The sequence below is a fragment of the Cornus florida genome, unplaced genomic scaffold (assembly GCF_030987335.1).
Source record: "Cornus florida cultivar Cherokee Brave unplaced genomic scaffold, ASM3098733v1 CherokeeBrave_3.0.0_Hap2_Chr01, whole genome shotgun sequence".
NCBI lineage: Eukaryota > Viridiplantae > Streptophyta > Magnoliopsida > Cornales > Cornaceae > Cornus > Cornus florida.
The window spans coordinates 116,940,761-116,962,643 of NW_026775571.1; the positions used below are offsets into that span (position 1 = coordinate 116,940,761).

The 21,883-nt window shown below is 36.2% G+C and overlaps 2 protein-coding genes and 1 pseudogene across 3 annotated transcripts; 2 read left to right on the plus strand and 1 right to left on the minus strand.

The window, feature by feature from the left end:
- Positions 1-1,427: 1,427 nt before the first annotated feature.
- On the plus strand, positions 1,428-9,043 carry LOC132316523 (choline transporter protein 1-like). 2 transcript variants are annotated; one of them, XR_009483930.1, is made up of 11 exons: positions 1,428-1,798; positions 3,116-3,474; positions 3,785-3,930; positions 4,370-4,553; positions 5,995-6,068; positions 6,148-6,261; positions 6,485-6,841; positions 7,096-7,356; positions 7,545-7,772; positions 8,159-8,232; positions 8,370-8,497. XR_009483930.1 is itself a non-coding variant. In XM_059814998.1 (10 exons), the coding sequence occupies exons 1-10, from the start codon at positions 1,602-1,604 to the stop codon at positions 8,553-8,555; spliced, it is 2,106 nt and encodes a 701-aa protein (XP_059670981.1). In that variant the 5' UTR covers positions 1,429-1,601; the 3' UTR covers positions 8,556-9,043. The 2 variants fall into 2 exon arrangements, 1 of the variants encoding a protein (XP_059670981.1); XM_059814998.1 differs by lacking the exon at positions 8,159-8,232 and having other exon boundaries at positions 1,429-1,798; positions 8,370-9,043.
- Positions 9,044-9,644: 601 nt separating this feature from the next.
- On the plus strand, positions 9,645-10,277 carry LOC132281527 (uncharacterized). Its single transcript, XM_059783228.1, has one exon. The coding sequence runs from the start codon at positions 9,645-9,647 to the stop codon at positions 10,275-10,277; it is 633 nt and encodes a 210-aa protein (XP_059639211.1).
- A 741-nt stretch (positions 10,278-11,018) lies between these two features.
- On the minus strand, positions 11,019-21,345 carry LOC132281533 (uncharacterized; annotated as a pseudogene).
- Between the last annotated feature and the right edge of the window lie 538 nt (positions 21,346-21,883).

Here is a 21,883-nt window from a genome sequence, read left to right on the forward strand (position 1 = left end):
TAATTTCCATCATCCAAAGGCAAGCTCACCGCTGCCATCACGCCGCGAAGCATCCTCGTCGGTGCATGATTCTTCTACAGAGCTGCGACAAGTCCATGGCAGAGAGCTCCGCCGACTGTCGTGGCCCGCTCCTTGCCGATATGTTCAGTCCATGCTCTCTGTGAAGCCATCACCGTCATCGAAGCTTTCTGTTGTGTTGCCCTTGCCATTTGTTCAGTCCACGTCTCGCCGGGCAGTATTTCACTAGTTCAGTCTCGCCGAGGTCACCGAAGTCGGCCATATTTCTTCCTCACCGAAGTCGATAGCGGAAGACAACGCTGAAGACCAAGTTGATGCCGTCGTTGTTCGCCTGCCTCACCGTCACCAAAACCCAAACAACCCCACTTGATCTGAACCCGAATGAATAATATAGCAGATCCCATAGCGGTGTTGATCTGACCACCAACCACAACCCACTACTGACCGAACCTAATTTTTACCTCCATCCCTACCACCATCACTAATCAGATCTACTCACAAACCCTAATTTCAAAGACAAATCCAACCCACAAACTTCGGTACATGATCACTACAACAATCACCATCATGCCGACCCATTCCACCAGATAATGGACCATCACAGTGAATCACAGTCGTCGATTCTAGGTCACCACCAAGAACCTCTATCTCGCTTCGATCTCTGAACGAAGACAATGATAGACTGAAATCGTTCTGTTCGAAGACGACGATAATGGTAGTTTTTGACAAGGTCACTGTAATTTCTCAGCCTAAAAAACTAGCAGAGTCTGTGAATGAGGGTTCGTAAGTGGTCTGTGAATGAGGGGCAGGGGAAACTATGAGGCGGCAAGGATATGGCGCGATTCCGGCGATGAGGTTGCTCGGTATCGAGATCCGTCCACTCGACCACCATTTTTTGCAACAATCTTGGCCGTATCCCTCGCCGTCACTGAGCCACAGATTGGGCTCCGGCGACTAGCAGCGGTGGAATAACGCCGGATCCGTCACTGCTGTGCCAGTCTCTGATTTGCGCCGAAATCACAAAAACTCACCGGATCCAGCGGGGATGGGCTGGTGGTGAGTTCATCATATGTTATATATATATATATATATGTATGTGTGTGTTTACACTGTTATCTCTTGTGTTTACCACATCAATAAGTCAATTCAGGGCAGCATCGTCTTTTTATTTTTCGGTGGCCTGGGCAAATTGTAACAAATTAAAAATTCAGGAGAATTTCTTATAGTTTCTGGAGTGAATTGCAAAACTCCCATGATTCAGGGGTATTTTAGACTTAATCCTAAAATAAATTACAGCTTTTTAAGAAGATTAAACGCTCTATGGACAAATATCGAAATAAACTCCTTTTAAGGTTAAAACCACCTTCTAAAGGGTCCCACTCCAATGAGGGAAAAAACAGGAAATTCCATACCGCTTGTCAGTGTTTTCACACACTGCCATACACTACATTCTCTATCAGTTTCTTCAAGCTCCCCAAATCAAACCTCATCTCTTTCCTTCTACTGTTACGAATATTGATACGCGCACAATTACACACATATTTATGAATTCGTATAACTGATATAGGCAAATTAAGGTGAGAATGATGGGGACTCCATTGGGCCCAGTGATAGGAAGGTACCCTTCATTGAATGGAAGTACTGATCGTGTGAGTGGGACTGAGATCATAATGCAAAATCGAAAATGCAGAGATGTTCCCTTTCTCATCCTCTTTATTGCTTTCTGGGTTGCAATGATAGTCAACTCCAGCTTTGCCTTTAATCAAGGTAAACCACTAAGGTAATAACCAAATTTCTCTCTTTCTACGCACACAAACACACACATTATCTGAATCACTAAAATGGGTATGCAGTGTTATGATTTACATATATGTGGTTTTTTTTTTTTTTTTTTTTTTTTTTTTTTTTTTTTTTTTTGGGTATTATCTCTAGTGTTTTGAACAACAATTTTGAATATAAAGTTTCCTGATTTAATGAACAATTAATCATTTTTAGGAGTAATTTACCTTTATAGTTGTGCAATTGTTGCGTTAAATCTGTCATCTTCGTGTATGGTTTGTAATTTAGTTATCCCACTTAGTTGGATGGGTGTTACAGGGATGGATTGACTGCAATTGAATTTGAGTTGGGTTAAAACCCTAATATTAGAATGGTGCTTTCAAAAATTTTAATCCCGGAGTTATTGCACGTTAGTTGTTGGTGTGGATTATATGTGACTTCTCAAGATTAAATTGTACATGTTGATTACGAGTTCCAAATGGCTACTATTTCCACCACATATACTGCTGATACCAATCCAGCCTACCAGAACACCAAATTTCATACTTAATACTAACTATTATCATTTTGTGTTTAAGAATGACAAGTGCAGATGACGTTAGTATAGAAGTTCATGAGAAAGAAAGAGTTTCAACTTATATCATGATTATTGTGCTACCACAAATGATATCCACCTGTAAAATCAGTTTATGGCTCAACTGTCCAACTCAATAAATGATTGTTTGGTTGTTTGATAATTTTACAATAAATACCTTACATATGAAATTATTAAGTTCTTGGAATATGCAATTGTTTAATTGTTGTTGGCAAGGATGGGATGCACTTTTAGTGCCTTCTAGAACAGATACATCTCAAAGAATTTTGTTTAAAGAGTTATTACAGCAAGACTTTAGATGAATTTGCTTATATCGGATTAAAGGAATTGCACTTGCCGCCCTTTCTTGATCATCCCATCCCTTCAAACACCCCCCTGGGCACAATGAGATGAAAAATTATATTGTTTGTTTGTCTGTGTATACATCCAAGTCAAAACATTAGTTCTGACACAAGTATCTCTGTCTCTGTCTCGTGATTCTGGTAGACTCACTAGCCAATGATTATAAACCTTATTGAATGGTTTCATGGTTCCTCTCAGTACAGTTATAAACATAAAAGTGAAAGTGGGAGGAATATAAATAATACACGTGCTCTGAGGTGTTGTTCATAATCAATCTCCCAATAATGATATTGACATACCCCTGCACATATATTTTTTTTATTTATTTATAAATATTCTTCTATCAGTTTCCATGCATTTTGACTGTGTATATTTGACCAGGTTAACATATGGTTTAGACTACAAAGGGAATGTATGCGGAGACAAGCATGCAGATCCTGATCTTCATGTATTGGAACTCAAATATTGGGTAAATCCCAACCAGGTCTATCAAAGTGGCTTGAAGAATAGCCAGTTCGACCTAGAAGATGCTAGAAGCATCTGCTTGAAGAACTGTCCTATCGCATCAGAAGATTCACTCAGATGGGTCTGTGACTATCCACAGGGAGATATTCACCTATCAATGGATCAATGGGTTCAAAGGAATTATGATTATTTCGATTTCCTTACGCCAGATATGAGAAACGCTTCCCTCCAACTTCAGGGTCCCTGTTATCCTGTCCTTTTTCCAAGTGTAAATGGTAAGTGTCCAAGTGTTGGTAAACTTGTCTGTTTCCATCACAGCTTTCATGCCAAAGTTTATAATTTGGATAGGCATGTGACAGCTGCCTTGGTCCATGAAAGAAAAGTTCAAGTTGTATCACGGTATCACCTTCCTCTTGTGTTTCTGTGTTTTCATTTTAAGCATCTATGTCAATAGTAGAGAAAATGGAGCCATTTTCAACTCAGTTTTTGTCCCACATCATCAAGTTTTTGTTTGTTTGTTTGTTTGTTTTTTTTTTTAGAGTATCAAATTACATGGAGATTTTATTTTGTTTTAATTTTCAACAGTTTTTTGGAGGTGCCAATTTATTGCACGGGTGTCAAATGTGTCTCTGCTGCAATGGCACCTGATGGGCGGAGTAACTATCAATGAAGATATTCTAATAGATAAATCAATTCACAAATCCATCAACTCTAGATCTTCTGTATTGAAGGTAAGGAACTGGAAGCCTTATAAATTAGATGAATAAATGAAAAGTTATTCTTACATTCCTATTTACTTTTTTACTCAATATGATAAATGCTTGAGTTGCAATGTACATCATGAGTCAGATTTTCTAGCATATGATAATAATTCTGTTATGGTGCTTCTGAGAATTTTATTTCATTTACGGAATAGAATAAAAGAGAAATTAATTCTTAGATCTTTTCTAGCCTCGTCTGTACTACAATCACAAAAAGAGAGATTTTATCCAAGTAGCCCATCTTGATATCTGATGCTATAGTCAAAACTCCAAAGTATCTGTCATTTATTGCAGTGACCAATACATGCTCTCATTTTTTCCCTGATTATGTGTTCTCTATCTTCTCGATCGGCCATAAATGACACATTTTCTGACAGTCTGAAAAGATATAATCTACTTATTTCCGCAGAGGTATGTTGCTGATATTGGAAAGGCATGGCCAGTACTGATTGTTTGTGGAGGAATCATACCGGTGTTTTTGTCTGTGGTCTGGCTGTTAATGATTCGACATTTTGTTTCTGGGATGACTTGGATAACAGTCTTCCTCTTTAATGTTCTTATAGTATCAGTCACCATGTTCTGCTACTTAAAAGGTCAGATTTATGTTTTGTTGCCTTTTCTTATTGCTATTATATTGTGTTAAGGCCTAATTTCAATTACTAGTACTGCGAAGTGCTCTATTATTTTGAAGGATTTATACTTAGTCTCCTTGGATCCTAAGATTGCATTTAAAGTGTAAAATAGAAACATCAATTAAATAGTAGAAAATATGGCTTATACTGCACAACATAATTGAAGGTAAGCACCAAACTCAATAGAATAAGGTGCAAGAAAACCACATCAACTATAGATTATTCACACCAATGAAAATATTTTAGTGATGGTCCTAACTGTCGCTTGATTTGACTTTCTTTTAACAAATTTTACAAAATCCATTAAAATAATTTGCTTTAATTAAACATTAGAACCTGGAGCACAACAAAGCAGTATTCAGCCATTGGACAGAGTGCTTACAAACTTCTAAAACCTATTATCGTGGGTTGATCTTAACTTATGTTTTCTGTTAAGGAAATTTGATTTGAACAGTATCCATTAATAAAAAACCTAATTTACGTGATTGGCAAGCATAGGATTAGTACCGGACATCTTACGGATCCCACACGCTAGACAAAGCAAATATTTGGATTATGGAATGGTCGCATGAATGGGTGATATTTGAACATCTGATTCTACTTCATTCCTGTAGAAAAGTTCTGTAACAATACCTGTAAAAAGCTGAGATCTTGGTCCAATATCATTTCCAAATATTATTTTAATTATGGGAACTATCCACCCATCTTTTGGCTAGTGTTGAACTTTGATCCTTTCTTGAGTGTTTTTAGGTTTTTGAGTTGATTCAAACTGCCAAGGCTAAGTAATTTAAGCTTTGGGTTTAGGTTCATATATATATATATATATATGAAATTGAGTTAATCCTTTCGGATAAAGCTTTGGCACTTCGCAGAACCTATTTTGTGGCACTTTAACAGACAAGAATCATCTGTTCGATGTTATATTATTAGATGATTCTATGTCATATTATACCTAATTAAGACATTAGCTCAAGCCCCCCTCACGTTTTTGGGACTATCGTCCTTATTTTCTTATTTTATTTTTTAAAAAGGTACTGCTTGATAAAATAAACAAAATTCCCCTGCTCATACATATCTACTGATATGCCGATGGTAAATAATTGAGCTTTTGGGTCCATATACCTTCTTATTTTATATTTTATTATTTACAAAATTCCTGCTTGATCAATAAAACAAAGTTCCTCTGCTGTATGCATGTCTACTGATATGCCTGTTGTAAATATTTTCCTTTCTGTATTTTCCATAGCCTGCATATTCACCACTTCTTAATAATATTGGAGTAAGGGATTCTAAATCTTTATGGAAAGTTGCAGTTCCAAGTTTATTCGGTTATACACCTCATTGATGCTTTGCAATCACAATTGGTTTAAAGCTGAATTCCATTTTTAATTTGTGCTTGTAGCTGGATGGATTGGGAATGATGCCGTGTCCCCAATCATTGGTAAACATGATCCTTATTATCATTTATCTGGGAAAGTAAGTGCCACATCAATAAGAAAGCACATTTATATGGGAGTTTCAATTTTTTATTTCATTTTATTCATTTTTTCTACAGGAGCTAAGTCACCTTCGTGGTGTTGCAGCTATTATGACCATTGTAATGGTCATCGCTGTCCTCTCTTCACTTGCGATTGTCAGGCGCATCCTTATGGCAACATCGGTCTTGAAGGCAAGTATAATGATAAAAAGTGTTTGCTAATAGTGTAACATATAAAAATAAAATTGTTTGCTAATAGTGAAATATTCCTTCTTTATTTTATTTTTTTCCTTGTTTATTTCAAACTTCTAAAGTTTGTTAGGTAGGTTTAAGATCCTCGTCTGGTTATATGAACTAAAGTGAGATTAACTATGTAGACCATGTAATTTTGTGACACCACTTGATTTATATGCAGGTTGCTGCCAAAGTAATAGGAGAAGTGCGAGCTCTCATTGTTTTTCCTATCATACCATATGTTATACTGGCAATCTTTTACATGATCTGGTTATCTGCTGCTCTCCATCTTTTCAGCTCTGGAGAAGTCCACCAAACTAACTGCAAGTCAAATTGTTGTGCTTATGATCTTGGTTCTAAGCAGGTGAACTGTGATCGCTGTTGTGGTTATAGCATCCACTACACTCCTCATATAGGAGTTGCCATTGCTTTCCACCTCTTTGGGTGCTATTGGGCCACACAGTTTATTATAGCATGTTCTTGTACTGTTATTGCAGGATCGGTTTCCTCTAATTATTGGGCTATTGGTGAAACATTGGTAAGCTGCTAGACCATATATAAGAACATCACTAACACATCATTATCTGCACAATTGATTCAGATAGCGCCGTTGATCTGAGTATTGGAGTTGTGGAAGTTCTGCATTGTAGTTGACAAATTTATACAAATTATTTGACAAAATTGGGATTATAAGCTCTTAACTCTCCCTCTCTCTCTCTCTCTTCAATTTTCTAACAAAAAAATTTATGCTCATAACCTCTCCAAGTAAAAGGCATTACTTTTTTCATGCAGCAAGAAGTTCAATTTCTTCCAGTCTTTTCTTCAATGAAGCGGCTCATGCAATACAGTCTAGGATCTGTGGCTATAGGCTCTTTAATTGTTTCATTCATTGAATCTATACGCTCTATACTCAAGTCAATCCGCCGGAAACTGAAAGTTTTTAATGCCAGACCTCAAAATTGGTTGGGAAAGATGGCATTTTATTCTTCTCAGTGCAGCCTTACATGTATCGACTGGAGCATCAATTCTGTGAACCGCAATGCCTACGTAACGGTAATTCGATCTCTTGTAATATTATTTTTCAGTTATAAAATCCTATATAACTTGATATGAATTTGGATTTGGTTATAAATTTTCAATATAAATTTTATTTAAACCAAAACTTGTTTTTTCCACTTAAACAAGTCATACTAAAACTTTTAGGGCAGTTGATTTTTTTGAATTTCTTCTTCTCTTTGCAGATTGCCATAATGGGTGAAAATTTCTTTACTTCTTCTGCAATTGCAACAAGGATTATCAGGAATAACATTCTTCGGATAGGGAAGGTGAATGTGATTGGAGACGTAATTCTTTTCCTTGGAAAATTATGTGTGAGCCTCTCAAGTGCTCTATTTGCTTTTCTCATGTTGGATACTCAAAAGTACAGATCTTCCCACAAGAAGGTCTCCTCACCACTGTTTCCGGTGCTTGTAAGTTTTCTATCATTCAATCATGTTTCAAAATTATATTTGATTCAACAGTGAATGAAATATGCAGCTCTTGCATATACTGGCTTGGACTAAGAAAAAATAAATAAATACTGGCTTGGGTCCTATGTATGGATAAAAAAAACATATCTAGAGATAAGAGTGAATAAGATTCAGATTTAGGTAGTATGTAGACTGCATCCTCTCTTCTCGTAGTTGTTATTGATATTTTTTTCTAAAATTTTACAGAATAGTTTGTTAATAACCATCTACTCCAAAAGCTTAAGCTATTAGAGAGGGCGCAACTTTTATATTTATATCCTTCAACACACCCCCTCACGTGTGGCCTTCTTTTTGATCCAACACGTGTTTTTCAATTTTTTAATTAGGGTGACGGTGGGGTTTGAACTCGAGATCTTTGGCTCTGATACCATGTTAATAACCATCTACTCCAAAAGCTTAAGTTAGTGTTTCATCTTGGTTCTTAGCACTTCAAAGATATTACGCTATCATTTATCTGTTATTTCCTTCCATGTTTTTTTAGATACTGAAAATGAATTAAATACCAGTAAAAAGTTGTTAATGGCTGCATTTATGCAGGTATGCTGGGCTCTCAGCTATGTTGTTGCAACCCTTTTCTTTGCAGTGGTAGAGATGTCTATAGACACCATAATCCTTTCCTTCTGCCAAGATTCTGATGAGCATCAAGGAACTGCACAGTATGCTCCTCCCCTTCTTATTGAAACTTTCAATAACCAAAATGAGTTGCAAAGATTGACCCAGTGATCTTGTGCAGATATGTGCATATTCATGTCATAGTTACCCAATTTGTTATATATTTTTTATTTTTTATAAAAAAAAATAAAAAAATGGAGGGTGTCCCTGTCCCTAGTGGGGCAGGATAAATCCCTTCGGAGACCCACAATCACCCCCAAACCATGGCTATCGGGTAAAACCACTCCAACTCGACTGCCCCATGGAAGTTCCAAATTGTTGTTTTTACCGCTCAAAAATGTATTGAGGCACCGTGTGTGTTATTTTTTCAGGCTTTGGTTTCCTGTTTTTCTGACTTCTCTGGTTTATTCTTTCTTTTTCTCTTTTCCACACCTTATATAGTGATTCTTGAACAAAATTATAGTCCATTTAAAGATGGAACTTTTTTTACCCTATTTTGACATCAGCACTTGCACTAAATTGTACTATTGACTTCATAAATTGCTGTATCCTTTGAAATATATCTTCCTTCAGTTACTATGAGTGGAAACATTAATCTATAGTGTGAAAAATGGCCATAAAGATCTAGAACTAAGTTGGGTGAAAATCAAATCATTTATCAAGAAATATTCGTGATATGTGGTGCATGCAACCTGTATTATTATTTACTGTATATCTTATTTATTGATATGTGATACTACCAAAGATTGAGTGAGCTGTTGCTAGCATGTTTTTGCTTTGGGTATAGTTGTGTTTTTTTATTTTCTTATTATGTTAGTATTTTACTAGTAATGTAATCAAATCCTATATATTAAATTATTCAGCTCAAAATTTGTACAATTTAAAATTTGGCGGAGTTTGGAAGAGAAAATGAGAATGCATGTGTGAGAACGGTAAGAGGTCTCTCATTCATGTTGGATCTGTTTCTGGGATTCCCTTATTTGGAAATCATAAAATTACGTTAACAGAACCTGATACTTCGCTCACACAAGCCTCATTTATTGGATTCTAAGAACTGCAATTCACGGTTTTGTTGCCTCCCCTATTTAGGCCTCTCTCTCTCTCTCTCTCTGAAACAAGAATTTAATGCAGTCATGGAAAACTTCAGGTATATAAGGCCTTCTAGGATTAGGTCACTCAAAGCACTGTGGTTAGCTAACAATGGCAGCATCAAAATGGGCATATATGGCCTTCATGATTATATTAAGCTTAGGAATCAGCTCTGCTTATAGAGTACCACCCACAGCCCCTTCCACCACCACCCCCACCACCGAGACCAGGCATGCTGATAAGCCTGATAGCCAAGAACCTAATGGAGTATGGTCATGGGGCGCAGGTATTGGTTTGACCCCTGGTGGGAGTTCTGTTGATGCCTCAGGCAATGGCCAGGGCAGTAGTGGGGTGTGGGGTAGCATTGGTGGTCAAATAAATTTTCCTGGGATTGGCGGTGGCAGCTGTAATGGATGTGGCGGTGGCGGAGGAGGAGGAGGTGGTGGAGGGATCACCATACCAGGATTGGGACCTCTTTATTGCGTACCGGCAAGTTGCTACAACAACGGTCATGGTAGTAATTGTAATGCAAATAATGCAATTGGTATAGGGTTTTGGTCAGCACAATCTAAAATGTCCACCGATGGAGGAATCAACACCGAAAATGGTGGGCCAGAAGGGTCCTCCAACACATCCCCCCATGAAACCAATGGCAAAGTTTCATCCGCAAATAACAATGGAGCCCATGGTGACAACTCGGCTCTTGGTCAGCTCTTGGAGCAACCCGTTAGCACAGGTCCTTAGGGTAGTTCTGGTGTAGGCATTTGTCATGTGGGTCTATGCATTGTAATAATAAGACCTCCTAGTTCAGTTTTAATTGAAGCCGCATTCAAATGGTGAAAACAAGTGCTCAAATCAATCATAGAATAATGGATGTATTCTTCACACACACACACACACATCAGATACTATTTTATGGCAAGGCCAACATTTCCCAATTAACTTGCAATAGGGATTGAGATGGCCAGCTCAATCATCTATTGCAAAAGTTTAATCTCACAAATACAAGCAAGTGGACCAAAATTTCTTACACCATATTATGTTATCTAAATCAATACTTCTGAATTTGTTACACTAGTTAAATGAAAACCTTGTTGTAAAATGACAGATATAGCCTTGAAATTCAGGGCATACCACTTTGCTTTCAAAGAAAACACAGTAAAAAAGAACAAGCCAGGAGGGAAAGGACTGTAACAATTTCCACAAGCCTCTCTAATGATTTTGAGGTCATCGGAACAGATCAAGGATCCATCCCCAGCTATTCCCCAGTGAGCACGTTAGGTCGTTTTTTCTTCATGGACTAAAACTGCTAACAAATTATTAAACATTTGAATACAGTCTTCACAATTTAAAGATAAATTATTCTGATGGTTAAAAAGTGGTCTCAGGATGCCGTGACCGGAAAATCTCCGAGATCTCTTCCCTGGTTTTCAAATTCATCATCCCCACCAACGGAAGACTCAGGCTCCTGGGGTGATTTCTCAATGGGTTTCTCAAAAACGGCCAACATTTTTCCGGCATAACAACTGCTTCAGCCCAACTTTTAATTTCATCTTTTAAAATGAATTAAATTTGCATTTTGACATCAATGGTTGATTTGTTAGAACTTAGCACAGATAAGAGGACCTTTTTTTTTTTTAATTTAATTTTTTTGAAAATTCCATACACGTAGGGATGCACACAGAAACTACAAGAAGCTGCATATTGTGGTACTGAAAAATATATACGTAGTGGTATATTACTCATGTATGTCAATATTTTCTGCTAAATAAACAATAGGAATCAGCTTAGGTGTCTTGCAATGTTGTAGTGAAATGCGATGGATATTGCCGCTCAATTTGAAGAAGCTGTCGTTAAAATTAAGTCTCAAGTATTTCTTCATCCAAATCGGTCCATTCTAGAAAAGCATTGGAATCCTCCTCCCTGCATCTTACAGATATCAGTCTGTCATACTTACACAATTCTGACGGGCCCACACCATGGACGTGGTGAACATCCACCAATGGTTATAAAGTGATTCTGGTTATACTTACACAATTATGACGGGCCCACACCACGGACGTGGCGAACATCCACCAATGGTTATAAAGTGATCCTGGGTAATACCATGGTCTGTGTCCTCACCAATCACCATAACCTCCCGAAAATAATCAAGTTCTCCGCGTATAAATTTATCATACCGCAGCAAAATGCACTACTTACCTTCCTTTTCAAGAGTGAGTGACAACTTGTTGCAGCATTTTTTTGGCTATTTGGAAGACCTCTGATACTGCTCTTATTCAGTCGGACCCTGATTTTTCCATATTGGACAAGGACAGTATCGTCATCATCTGCAGGTTCTTCAACTACAGTAGCCAACTTACTTCCTAATCCCTTTGCATGAACTTGTTCACCAAGCTGTGGTGTATAAGAGCGGACATCTGCATCTTTAACAGAGAAACCATCAGTAGGGCAACGAGTTTCAACAATGGATGCAATTGCAGACTCTGCTTTCTTGACAAGTGAATTGAACTGATCAGCTCTTGCAGATCTAAGCTGATTCTCAAACTCCTGATTTATTGTTTCTATCTGAGATTTAGCAGTCCTTAATTCTCGTCCAACCTGTCGGGTTTCCTTAGCCTTAAGAGCTACCTCACGCCCATCAAGATCTTCTGCCTCATGTCGGATCTTCATTTAAACAAAAGAAAAAAAGGAAGTCAAGAAAATAATAAGATGTCATTACGTAAAGGAAATTACAGTCTACGCGCTGCAATCAAGAAACCTCAATGACAATAAATTTTACATTAAAAAAAAATGTTAAATGTACATAATGTAACTTATAAGTGATAAAAGTGCAGTTTTGTTAGGAGAATGCAAAATGGTTCCTGTTGGCCTGTGTGTCACAGTAATGGCATATAAGCACAAAATTTCTGTAAAATCCATTCATGATAATTTCAAGAATCATGACCGTGACAATAACTGAACCACAGGCTCCCTAAAAATTGGCCATAACTGGCAATTATAAATGAAGTCATGTTCTCGTGGGTGGATGACATTCTGGTTGCATTACAAGCTTCAATGCCAAAGTTACTAATATAACAGTAAATCCCTCAAAGAGGACACTTAGAAGTCAAGGAAGCTTGATAACCAATCTTATAAACAAACACCTTACAAAACAGTCACACAGCACTGTAAATTAGCTGAAAGTGAGTCAGTTCAAATACTAAATTGACCCAATGCTTCATATTTAACACAACTCAACTAAGTCCAATCCCAATTCTTAGGTTGTCCAATGTGTATCTCATATTAAGAAGTAAAATGAAGCGTCAACAAAATACCTACAGGGAAAAAATTATAATGAGAACTTTACACTTCAGCTGAACCTTCATGTATAAAGGGATGCAGCTCGCCTTGCCTGAGATTCTAATCTGTTCCTTTCCGCTTCCGCTGCTTTTCTGGCATCAACCTCTCAACCCATATTTTGCCCGTTCAATTATTTTTTCATCAAAGTCAATTGATTTGGCAATAGTCAAGGCATTTGAGTCACCCATGCTTCCCCAAAGTATCTTATAGGTAGGTTGTAGAGTCTCCAGAGAAAATTCCATTGCTGCATTTTCAAATAGAGTGTCCTTTTCTTCCAGGCAAGATAAATCAGAATAATGGGTAGTCACCACAGCTAAGGAAACGCTATCTTTGAAATACTGCAAGATGCTAGCTGAAAGCGCCACACCTTCTGAAGGATCAGTCCCACTCCCAATTTCATCAATAAGGACAAGCGATTCTTTTGAGGCTACTTCCAAAATCTTACAAAGCCGTGATAGGTGCCCACTAAAAGTTGAGAGACTTTGTTCTAGAGACATCAATTGAAAAATATGAAGTTCAGAATAACATGAAACAGTTTTTACCAAACAGAAACAGAGAACTAAAAGAAAACCAGAACACACACAAACACATACATGCATACATATATATATATATGTAGAGAGAGAGAGAGAGAGAGAGAGAGAGACAGCTATTACCTGGTGATCTCCAATAACTGCAAGAACAAGATCAAACCATGGAACCCTTGGTTGGTTTTTAGTAGGCAAATACATACCAGCCTTCAACATGACATATGTCAAGCCCAGTGTTTTCATGGATGCAGTTTTGCCTCCCGTATTAGGTCCTGAAATCACAACTATTCTGGTTTGACATCCAATTTTGATGTCAACAGGCACAGGAAAATCCGATTCACCAGATAATACTTCAGAAATTATCACACATTTTCTCTCATCCAAGGCAACTGCACTCCTAGATTTAGATGAAGAAAGATCTGACAGACTCCTCAGAGAGATCACAAGAAGCAGTGGATGTTGTATTCCTTTGATGTCTACTGATAAAGAATGGCCAGTTCTATTAGATTTAAAACTCTTACAACTCTCTGAACTTAAAATTGGACAGACCCCATTAATCAATTGAGCACGACCAGCTCTGGCAAAAGCCAAGTCAAGTTCAATAATTCTATCCAACAAATATTTGATATCTATTTTTGCTTCTGCAATTCCCGATGTAAGCATGCTCAAAATGGCTTGTTCCTCAGCCTTCTCAGAGTTTTGAAAGCCTCACTTCCATGTTATTCAACTCCACTGCCTCTCTAGGTTCCATAAAGTATGTTGCTCCAGAACTGCTAACATTTAGGACTACACCATCTGGAAGCAAAGATTTGTGGGAAGCCCTAATACCAACACACATCCTTCATCGGCGATTAGTTATCAATGGTCTGTCAATGCCACCATCCTGAAATATTCAAGCTGATAACAGAGAATCTAGATTTCCCATGTTCCTCTTCTTTCAGACCTAATAATCTCCAAGTTCTCACTGGCTCTATCAAGGATTTTTGAAAAATTACAATCTATACAAAATCGTATTTTTTGCTCCAACTCCACCAGGAAATTGCAATTCTGGAGGATTTCAAACAGCGAAGAGTACCTGTTCGAATATAGACAACCTAATGAAACTGCCCATATTTTTAACTAAATTAGATTTTAATGCAGCGGTTCAGTCATAAGCTAAAGGAAACAAAAACTGAAAACTAGATTCCAAATGTGGCAATCCTTCAAAAACAACTTTAATTTTTGAACATTCTTACTGAGACACCATGACGGTCGATTGTCATTAGATAATGTATGCTTCCCCCAGATTACGTCAACTGCCAAACAAAAAACAATACCTAAGACATGCTCGGATAAAGAACTCTTACACACACAAATAGTTCAAAGAACAACTTTTGAAGCCTGAAACATTTTCATCTTACATATCTTGAACCATATTAAATTAGAAAGCTGACAGAATTTTAAACGCTTAATCCATCCAGAGAAGGCGCCAACTCAGAAACTTTTTGGTAAAGTTTTGGATATCCATTTCCGACATGGGAAGTGATCATAACTAATTTTGCAGGCATTTATAAATTGCAAGCTTGAAAATCAGTTAACAAATCGAAAAATTGCAATTCCAGAAATAAACTGCGTAATACGGTAATACACATAAATACACACAGATTTACGTATATATATATATATATATATATCGAGGTGTATGTAATACAAACTCAATGCAAGTAACAACAGATTCGTATTACCTTTCATAACAATCACCACTCAAAGAAGCCTCCTCCAACTGCTCGGACAAAGTTCTCGCCGACTTCAGTGTTCGCTTCACTGCGAAAACCTCTCCACTCCTGACCAATTCGCCGGAGACTGAAGAATTCACGATCTCCGACACGTCCTCGATTCCTGTAAAATCCAACTGCTGAGGAAGGGCCATCGTGGCGGTGGTTTGGTCCAGAAGCTTCCGGCTCTCCTCCAGGCTTCGGCTAGAACATTTTGAGCGGCGGCGAAGCCCATGGTGGTGGAAGTGAAGGCCGAGACTTGTTTGCAAACGGAGGGCCATTCCAGGGTTTTCAAGGTCTCGTTGTGGAGAGTCTGAGAGACTGACTAGGTGCGTCGACTCGGGAGTGGCGGACAGAGAAATGGGCGTTCTGATGGATCGGTGATTGACTATAAGGTGGTGATTTGGAAGTGTTTTGAACTTTTGATGATTGTGAAGCTATTCCAGAACTCCATTTGGGGAGGCTTTCAATTTCTAAAATTCATTCCACTAGATTCACTTTGAAGAATGCTTTGAAGAATGCATTTTGATGTAAAGAATTTAAAACAAAAAAAAAAAATTTAGTAAGTAAATTTGCTGGAGCCCTTTTAACTATTAACATAATTTAACTTCACAATTATATTTTTAAAAAATTATAAATAATAATAAAGAGTTGAATTAAAATATACAAAAAAAGGAATGAAAATTATAAATAATACAAAGGAGTGATAGTGTGAAACTACTAATGATACTATTAATTGGCACAGTAAAAATCCGGTATACGGGTAACCCAACCCATTCAACATGCTAAAAGTTTTTATTTTTAATTTTCTTGGCTACATAATAGAAGTTGAAAGGGATGGAAAAAAAAATCCAAAACCAAAGAAAGAGATGGGAGGAAAAATATCTCATTTTTATTTTTATTTATAACTATATTGTTATCTTATCCCGTTAATTTACTCATTTTATATGATTGTGTACGATTTTATTATTTTATTATTAAAAAATCATTTATTTTTAAAAAAAGTAAGTAAAATAAATAAAAATATCTATGAAACATGTTTTTAAAGTTTGATAAAATGGCGAACTGAAATTTGTGGACTGTTTGCTTGTTGATTTTGCATTTGCTAGGTTTGGGACATATATTGGAAAAACATTTTAAGAATTGTAATCATACACCAGAAAATAAGAGAAAAAAATTTGTCTTTCTAAAATTTTACATAAAATTTGTGCTGATTAGATGATCTAACGTAGAGTCCTAGATTCATGGTACATTTGAAAAAGTTTGGCACATTCTGGAGACACCTTTTAGTTGGACGTTGAAAACCTTACATTTTACGGAGATTTAGAGAAGGACACAAATGTAATTTTTGACTTTAAAGTTATTTTATACGATTTTTGGCAAATTTTTTAAAAGAGCTTTGATTTTGAAAGTGCTATTTTGAAATACGGGAAGAGTTTATGTATTTTAATAAAACTTTTTAAATGACAAGTGTATCAATTTTATTATTTAACAAAAAAAAATATAATTCTATATGTATCCCTATAAAAGTCCCTTTATTTTTCTTTCCAAACTCTAGTGTTACAGATCTGGCCTCTGCATTTTTTTTCCCCCTTAATTGGCCTCTGCATTCTCGCCTCTCCCCTTTCAAAACAAAAATATACATACATTACGTATCCCCTTCATACTCAAAAGGACGGATCTAATAGAGCATTCAATCGGAGGGAAACCCAGAAGAAGATTCTTGTTTGGCTTCTCTTCTTTGTTGTTCAAACTCCAATAAATCATTAAATTGCAGAATCCTAAGTAAATCACTAAAGGATGAAAACAATATATATATATGTGTGTGTGTGTGTTGCAATCTGTAATTCATTTTTTTTTTTTTCGCACCTATTGTCAAACTCATTACCATCCATCATATGTTTTTTCCCTTTAATTTTATTTTGTCTCAGTTTTGCTGTGGGTATACACAAGTAGTATGTGTATATATATATTATATGATTTACTTGATGATGGGTATAAAAAAAAAAAAAATCTCAAGACTAAGGCATAATAAAAGACGGACGATCACTACCAACAAACACAATGAAAATAAAATTCATTCTTTAGGTTTTTTTTTTTTTTTTCACCTCAAAATTGAATTGGGAAAAAGTGAACTTATATGGAAAGCATTGTTTTTTGTTTTGTTCTGTTTTTTTTCTGCCAACAAAATAAAGAAAATAAAATTCCTTCTTAAATTTTTTTTTTCACCTCAACATTAAATTGGGAAAAAGTGAACTCATAAGAAACGCATTGTTTTTTTTTCCCGGTAAGTAAAGATAAAGTTGTTTTTAGTTTCCTTTTTTTTTTTTTTAATTTATCAAAACACTATAAAAAAATAAGTTAAATATATATTACGTTGAAAAAAAAATAAGGAAAAAAAAATAATTAAATAATTGACTGTAGGAATAATTTATTTATAGTAGAATTAATTTTATTATTTAGATCATTTTATGGGCATCAACTTGGTATAAATGATTGATTTTTTAATGGCATATTGAAACACTGTTATAAAATTTCTTAAAACGCTTTTTTATTATTATTATTATTATATACATGGCTTATTACAGATAAATTGAATGAAGGGCAAGATTGTTATGTTAGTAGTAAAAGAGCTTTAGCAAACTCTTTGCCAAACAGATAAAAAAGCTCTTACAGTATTAAAAACTCTTCTATAATAAAGTTTCCAAACACTAATATATAAGTCAAATAAGAGTGATTACTTCTACTTCTCTTTTTCTTTGGTGTAAAAGGAAAAGTAAAAACTATGCCAAACGGACCCAAAATGAAGTGGTCTGTTTACTACTTTTGATCTCCAAGATGCTATTTTAACGTGCTCTAATGTGGAGAGGACAGGAATAATTATGGTTTATGCTTATACTAGTATTTGTTTAAGAACGACGAGACTGATGATCATCTCTTTTTTGAACTTTCATTTTGCCTGGGAAGTTTGGTGTTATTTGGATTCAATCTTTGGTTTAAAATTCTCCCTCTTGACTAATCAGTTTCAAGCTAGAAAATACATGTTGCTGAAAATGTTCAGCCAAAGAAAGCGAGATTTGAAAGCTTAGAAAAGTGTTCGAACCCACTCGAAGCGCATCTGATTAGTTGGAAATCTTAGTCAATTCGTGAACAACTCCGAGATTAAACTTTTGTAAAAGGTCAAATACAAGTCCGTAAAACCCCCAAAGTTGGAGTCTCATATGGAATGAAAACAGAAGGAAGAAAGAACTTGACTCCACTGCTCTACTCATTTCTTTCTTCTCTGCGTGCTTGATTTATGCATTCTCTAATTCTTACGTATGTTAAGGCGACAAGAAAGCTAGCATAATATGACATAATCTTCTCAAGCAAAATTGCCATCCTCTAAAGGAGGAGCAAAATTGTATATCGATTCGCCATCCTCACTAGTAGAATTGTATATCAATATTTTTTTTTTTTCATAGTTGGTACTCACACATACTATGATCTTTTTTTGAGACTTGAACCCCTGACATTCCTTTGGAAAGTAATAGTTTGATACCGCTAGGCTACTGGCCCGTTGATAATTGTATATCGATTCATCATCCTCAACCATAGGAATAGGAACAACATGAGCAACCTGCATATGATCCTGAGTAGGAGCAGGAGCAGATTCTCTAATTCCTACGTCTGTTAAGGCGACAAGAAAGCTGGCATGGTATGACGTAATCTTCTCCAACAGAATTGCCATCCTCTAAAGGAGGAGCAGAATTGTATATCGATTCGTCATCCTCACCAGCAAAATTGTATATCGATTCATCATCCTTATGAGCCTCATTAGGATCAATAACAGAAATGACATCATGAGCATCCTGAGTAGGAGCAGGAGCAATAACCTCTGTAGAAGCCTCATCATGAGCAATAACAGAATGAGCAACACAAGCATCATCTGTAGGAACAGGAGGATCAGCAACCTCAGTAGAAAGCTCACCAAAGGCTATGGTAAAAATCTCTCCAAGAAATGCTATGAGGGTGTGTTGTATGCCCAATCCATTGGTTGCCTGAAACAAATCCCACTTCGGTTAATAAAGGCTATAAAGTAAATATAATTGCGAAAGTAGATAAAATTCACAATTTATTTTCTATAAAAAAATTATTTAGTAAAAATATGGTATTCAGTCATGTCCCAAGAGTATTGTATTATTATATAACAAGAGCACAAATCTAGGTTTAAGTCTTAGCCTTCTCATCAATGAGATGTAAAGGCTAAGAGCAACCGGTTCAAGGGCTTGTTTGCTAGCTCTGGAGTCAGTGTTGCTAGTATGTGAATTGGTATAAAGCAAGCAATCTGTGGGACCCAGAGGAAAGCTAGCAAAGCACATCGCAACAGGTAACAAGTCCTTTGCGAGCCAAACAAGCCCCACATGCCCTGCAGCAACGGCTCTTGTCCCTTTTTCTTTTCTTTTTTTTTTTTCTTTTTTTTTTTTTTTTCTTTGGCCCACAAGCAACTGCTCTCTTCCCTTTATTTTTTGTTTTTTTTTTTTCTTTTGGTTTTTTTCTTTACAATTTCTTTTTATATGTAATTTATTTTTATTGTAAAAAAATAAATTTATGATTTTGATTATTCTATTTTATTTTTTATTTTGAAATAAATATTTATGATTTCTATTTCTTGGTCTTTAGAAAAAAATTTAAAAAAAATTTGTCAACAAATATATATGATTTTTTTAAAACAAAATATCATATTGTTAGAAATGGTTTTTTTTTTTTTCCTTAAGATTTTGATTTTTTTTTTTTTTTCTTTAAAATTTGTCAACAAATATATAAGAAAAAAATTGTAAAATAATATTTTATTCATCACAAACATACAATATGAAGAAATACATTTTACTCAATATTATCGTTAAACCTCTTCATTGCCAAATTTATTCCACAAATGCTCCATAAGATCTCTCCTGAGATCTCCATTGTTTTCTACATTGCGAATCCTACTGAGGCGAGTGGAGATGTGTGCTGCCAAAAATGATCGGTCTCGATTATATTGTGGAAGGTAAACCGACTCATCCGTTGGAGGTGTCCATTCCAAAATGTTAGTGTCGCCCTCGTCTTCTATGATCATGTTGTGCAATATGATGCACGTTTTCGTTATTTTGCTTAGGTCTTCTTTCTTGCAATAACATACTGGTCCATGTGTTATAGCCCACCTTATCTGCAACACACCAAATGCCCATTCAACATCCTTCTTAACGGTTTCTTGTCTTTGAGCAAACAATTTCTCTTTTGGTGCGGGATGGTTTGAATCAAAATTGCCCACTTAGGGTATATACCTTCAGATAGGTAATACCCCAACGTACGGTGATGTCCATTCACCTCGTAATTAACTGGAGGCATTGTACCATTAATGATACGATTGAATAATGGGGAATGATCTAAGACATTCACGTCATTGTGTGAACCAGCTATACCAAAGAAAGCATGCCAAATCCATAGATTTTTTTATGCAACCGCCTCCAATATGAGGGTAGGCTTACGACCTCTCCCCTTGTGTGTGCCATGCCACCCTTTAGGGCAATTCTTCCATTCCCAATGCATACAATCTATAGAGCCAAGCATACCTGGGAATCCTCTTTCTTCCCCTTCTTGAAGTAAACGTGCAATGTCGCTTTCGTTTGGCAAGCGTAGGTACTGCTTCGCATACAATGCAATTACGGCATCACAAAATCTCTTCAGGCTTTCGATCGCAATGCGCTCTCCAACCTTTATGTACTCATCACAAAGATCCGCTGAAATTCCATAGGCAAGTATACATATTGCTGCTGTCATCTTCTGTATAGGGGTGCACCCCATACGACCAATAGCATCGGGCTTCTGTTTGAAGAAGTTGTCATGAGTTGTAATATCGTTCAAAATGTGAAGAAACAACTGTCGTCGCATTCTAAACCGTTTACGAAAGTATTCAGGTGGAAACACAGGATTTTCGGCGAAGTAATCTTTCCAGAGTTGTTGTGCTGCATCCTCCTGATCACGTTTAATATATAGTCTCTTCTTTGGTTTAAATAATGCTTTTAGATTCTCAGGTGTAAAAATACCCAGAATCGTTTTGATCCTTTTTTGATGGAATTGATAAACCGTCTCCCAATCAGAATCTGATGAATTTTCTAAAGAATCAGATTCGGAGATTTGAAAAGATTGTGATGATGATGCCATTTTTTTTCTTATATAAAAGTTGAGAATTCAAAGAGGAGAAAAAGTGGTAGTGGAATCAAATAAGAGAAAATATGGACTTGAGGAATGAAGGAAGAGAAAATGGGCTTGAGCAATTACAAAAGACTAAATTAGTGGTTTATATAGTCGTTGGAATATAGCCGTTAGAAATATAGCCGTTGGAATATAGCCGTTGGGAATATAGTCGTTGGGTATACAACAATCTCTATAAATACAACACTCATTTCACTCAATATTCATCCTTCAGCACTCATTTCTCTCATCCTTCGACATTCATTTCACTAAATCATCATCATTCGACATTCAATGGATCAGCGACCTCCATTTAACAACCCTTATTTTTAACCAATATGGAAACTTCGAAATACCATCTCAATTCAATTCTGGGTGGCACTCTCAAGATCCAATCCATTCTGAATATACATCTCAACCCCAATTCCAAAACCAAATTTATCCAGAATACACACCTTAATTTCAAATTCCATTTTCTCACCCTTACACAACTCAATTCCAAAATCCA

Bases quoted from the DNA above. Each gene is read 5' to 3' on its own strand.
- LOC132316523 (XM_059814998.1), top strand. From the start codon at position 1,602: ATGATGGGGACTCCATTGGGCCCAGTGATAGGAAGGTACCCTTCATTG. The intron at 6,069-6,147 runs GTAAGTGCCACA...TTTTTTCTACAG, and splicing joins ATTATCATTTATCTGGGAAA to GAGCTAAGTCACCTTCGTGG. The intron at 7,357-7,544 runs GTAATTCGATCT...TTCTCTTTGCAG, and splicing joins ACCGCAATGCCTACGTAACG to ATTGCCATAATGGGTGAAAA.
- LOC132281527 (XM_059783228.1), top strand. From the start codon at position 9,645: ATGGCAGCATCAAAATGGGCATATATGGCCTTCATGATTATATTAAGC.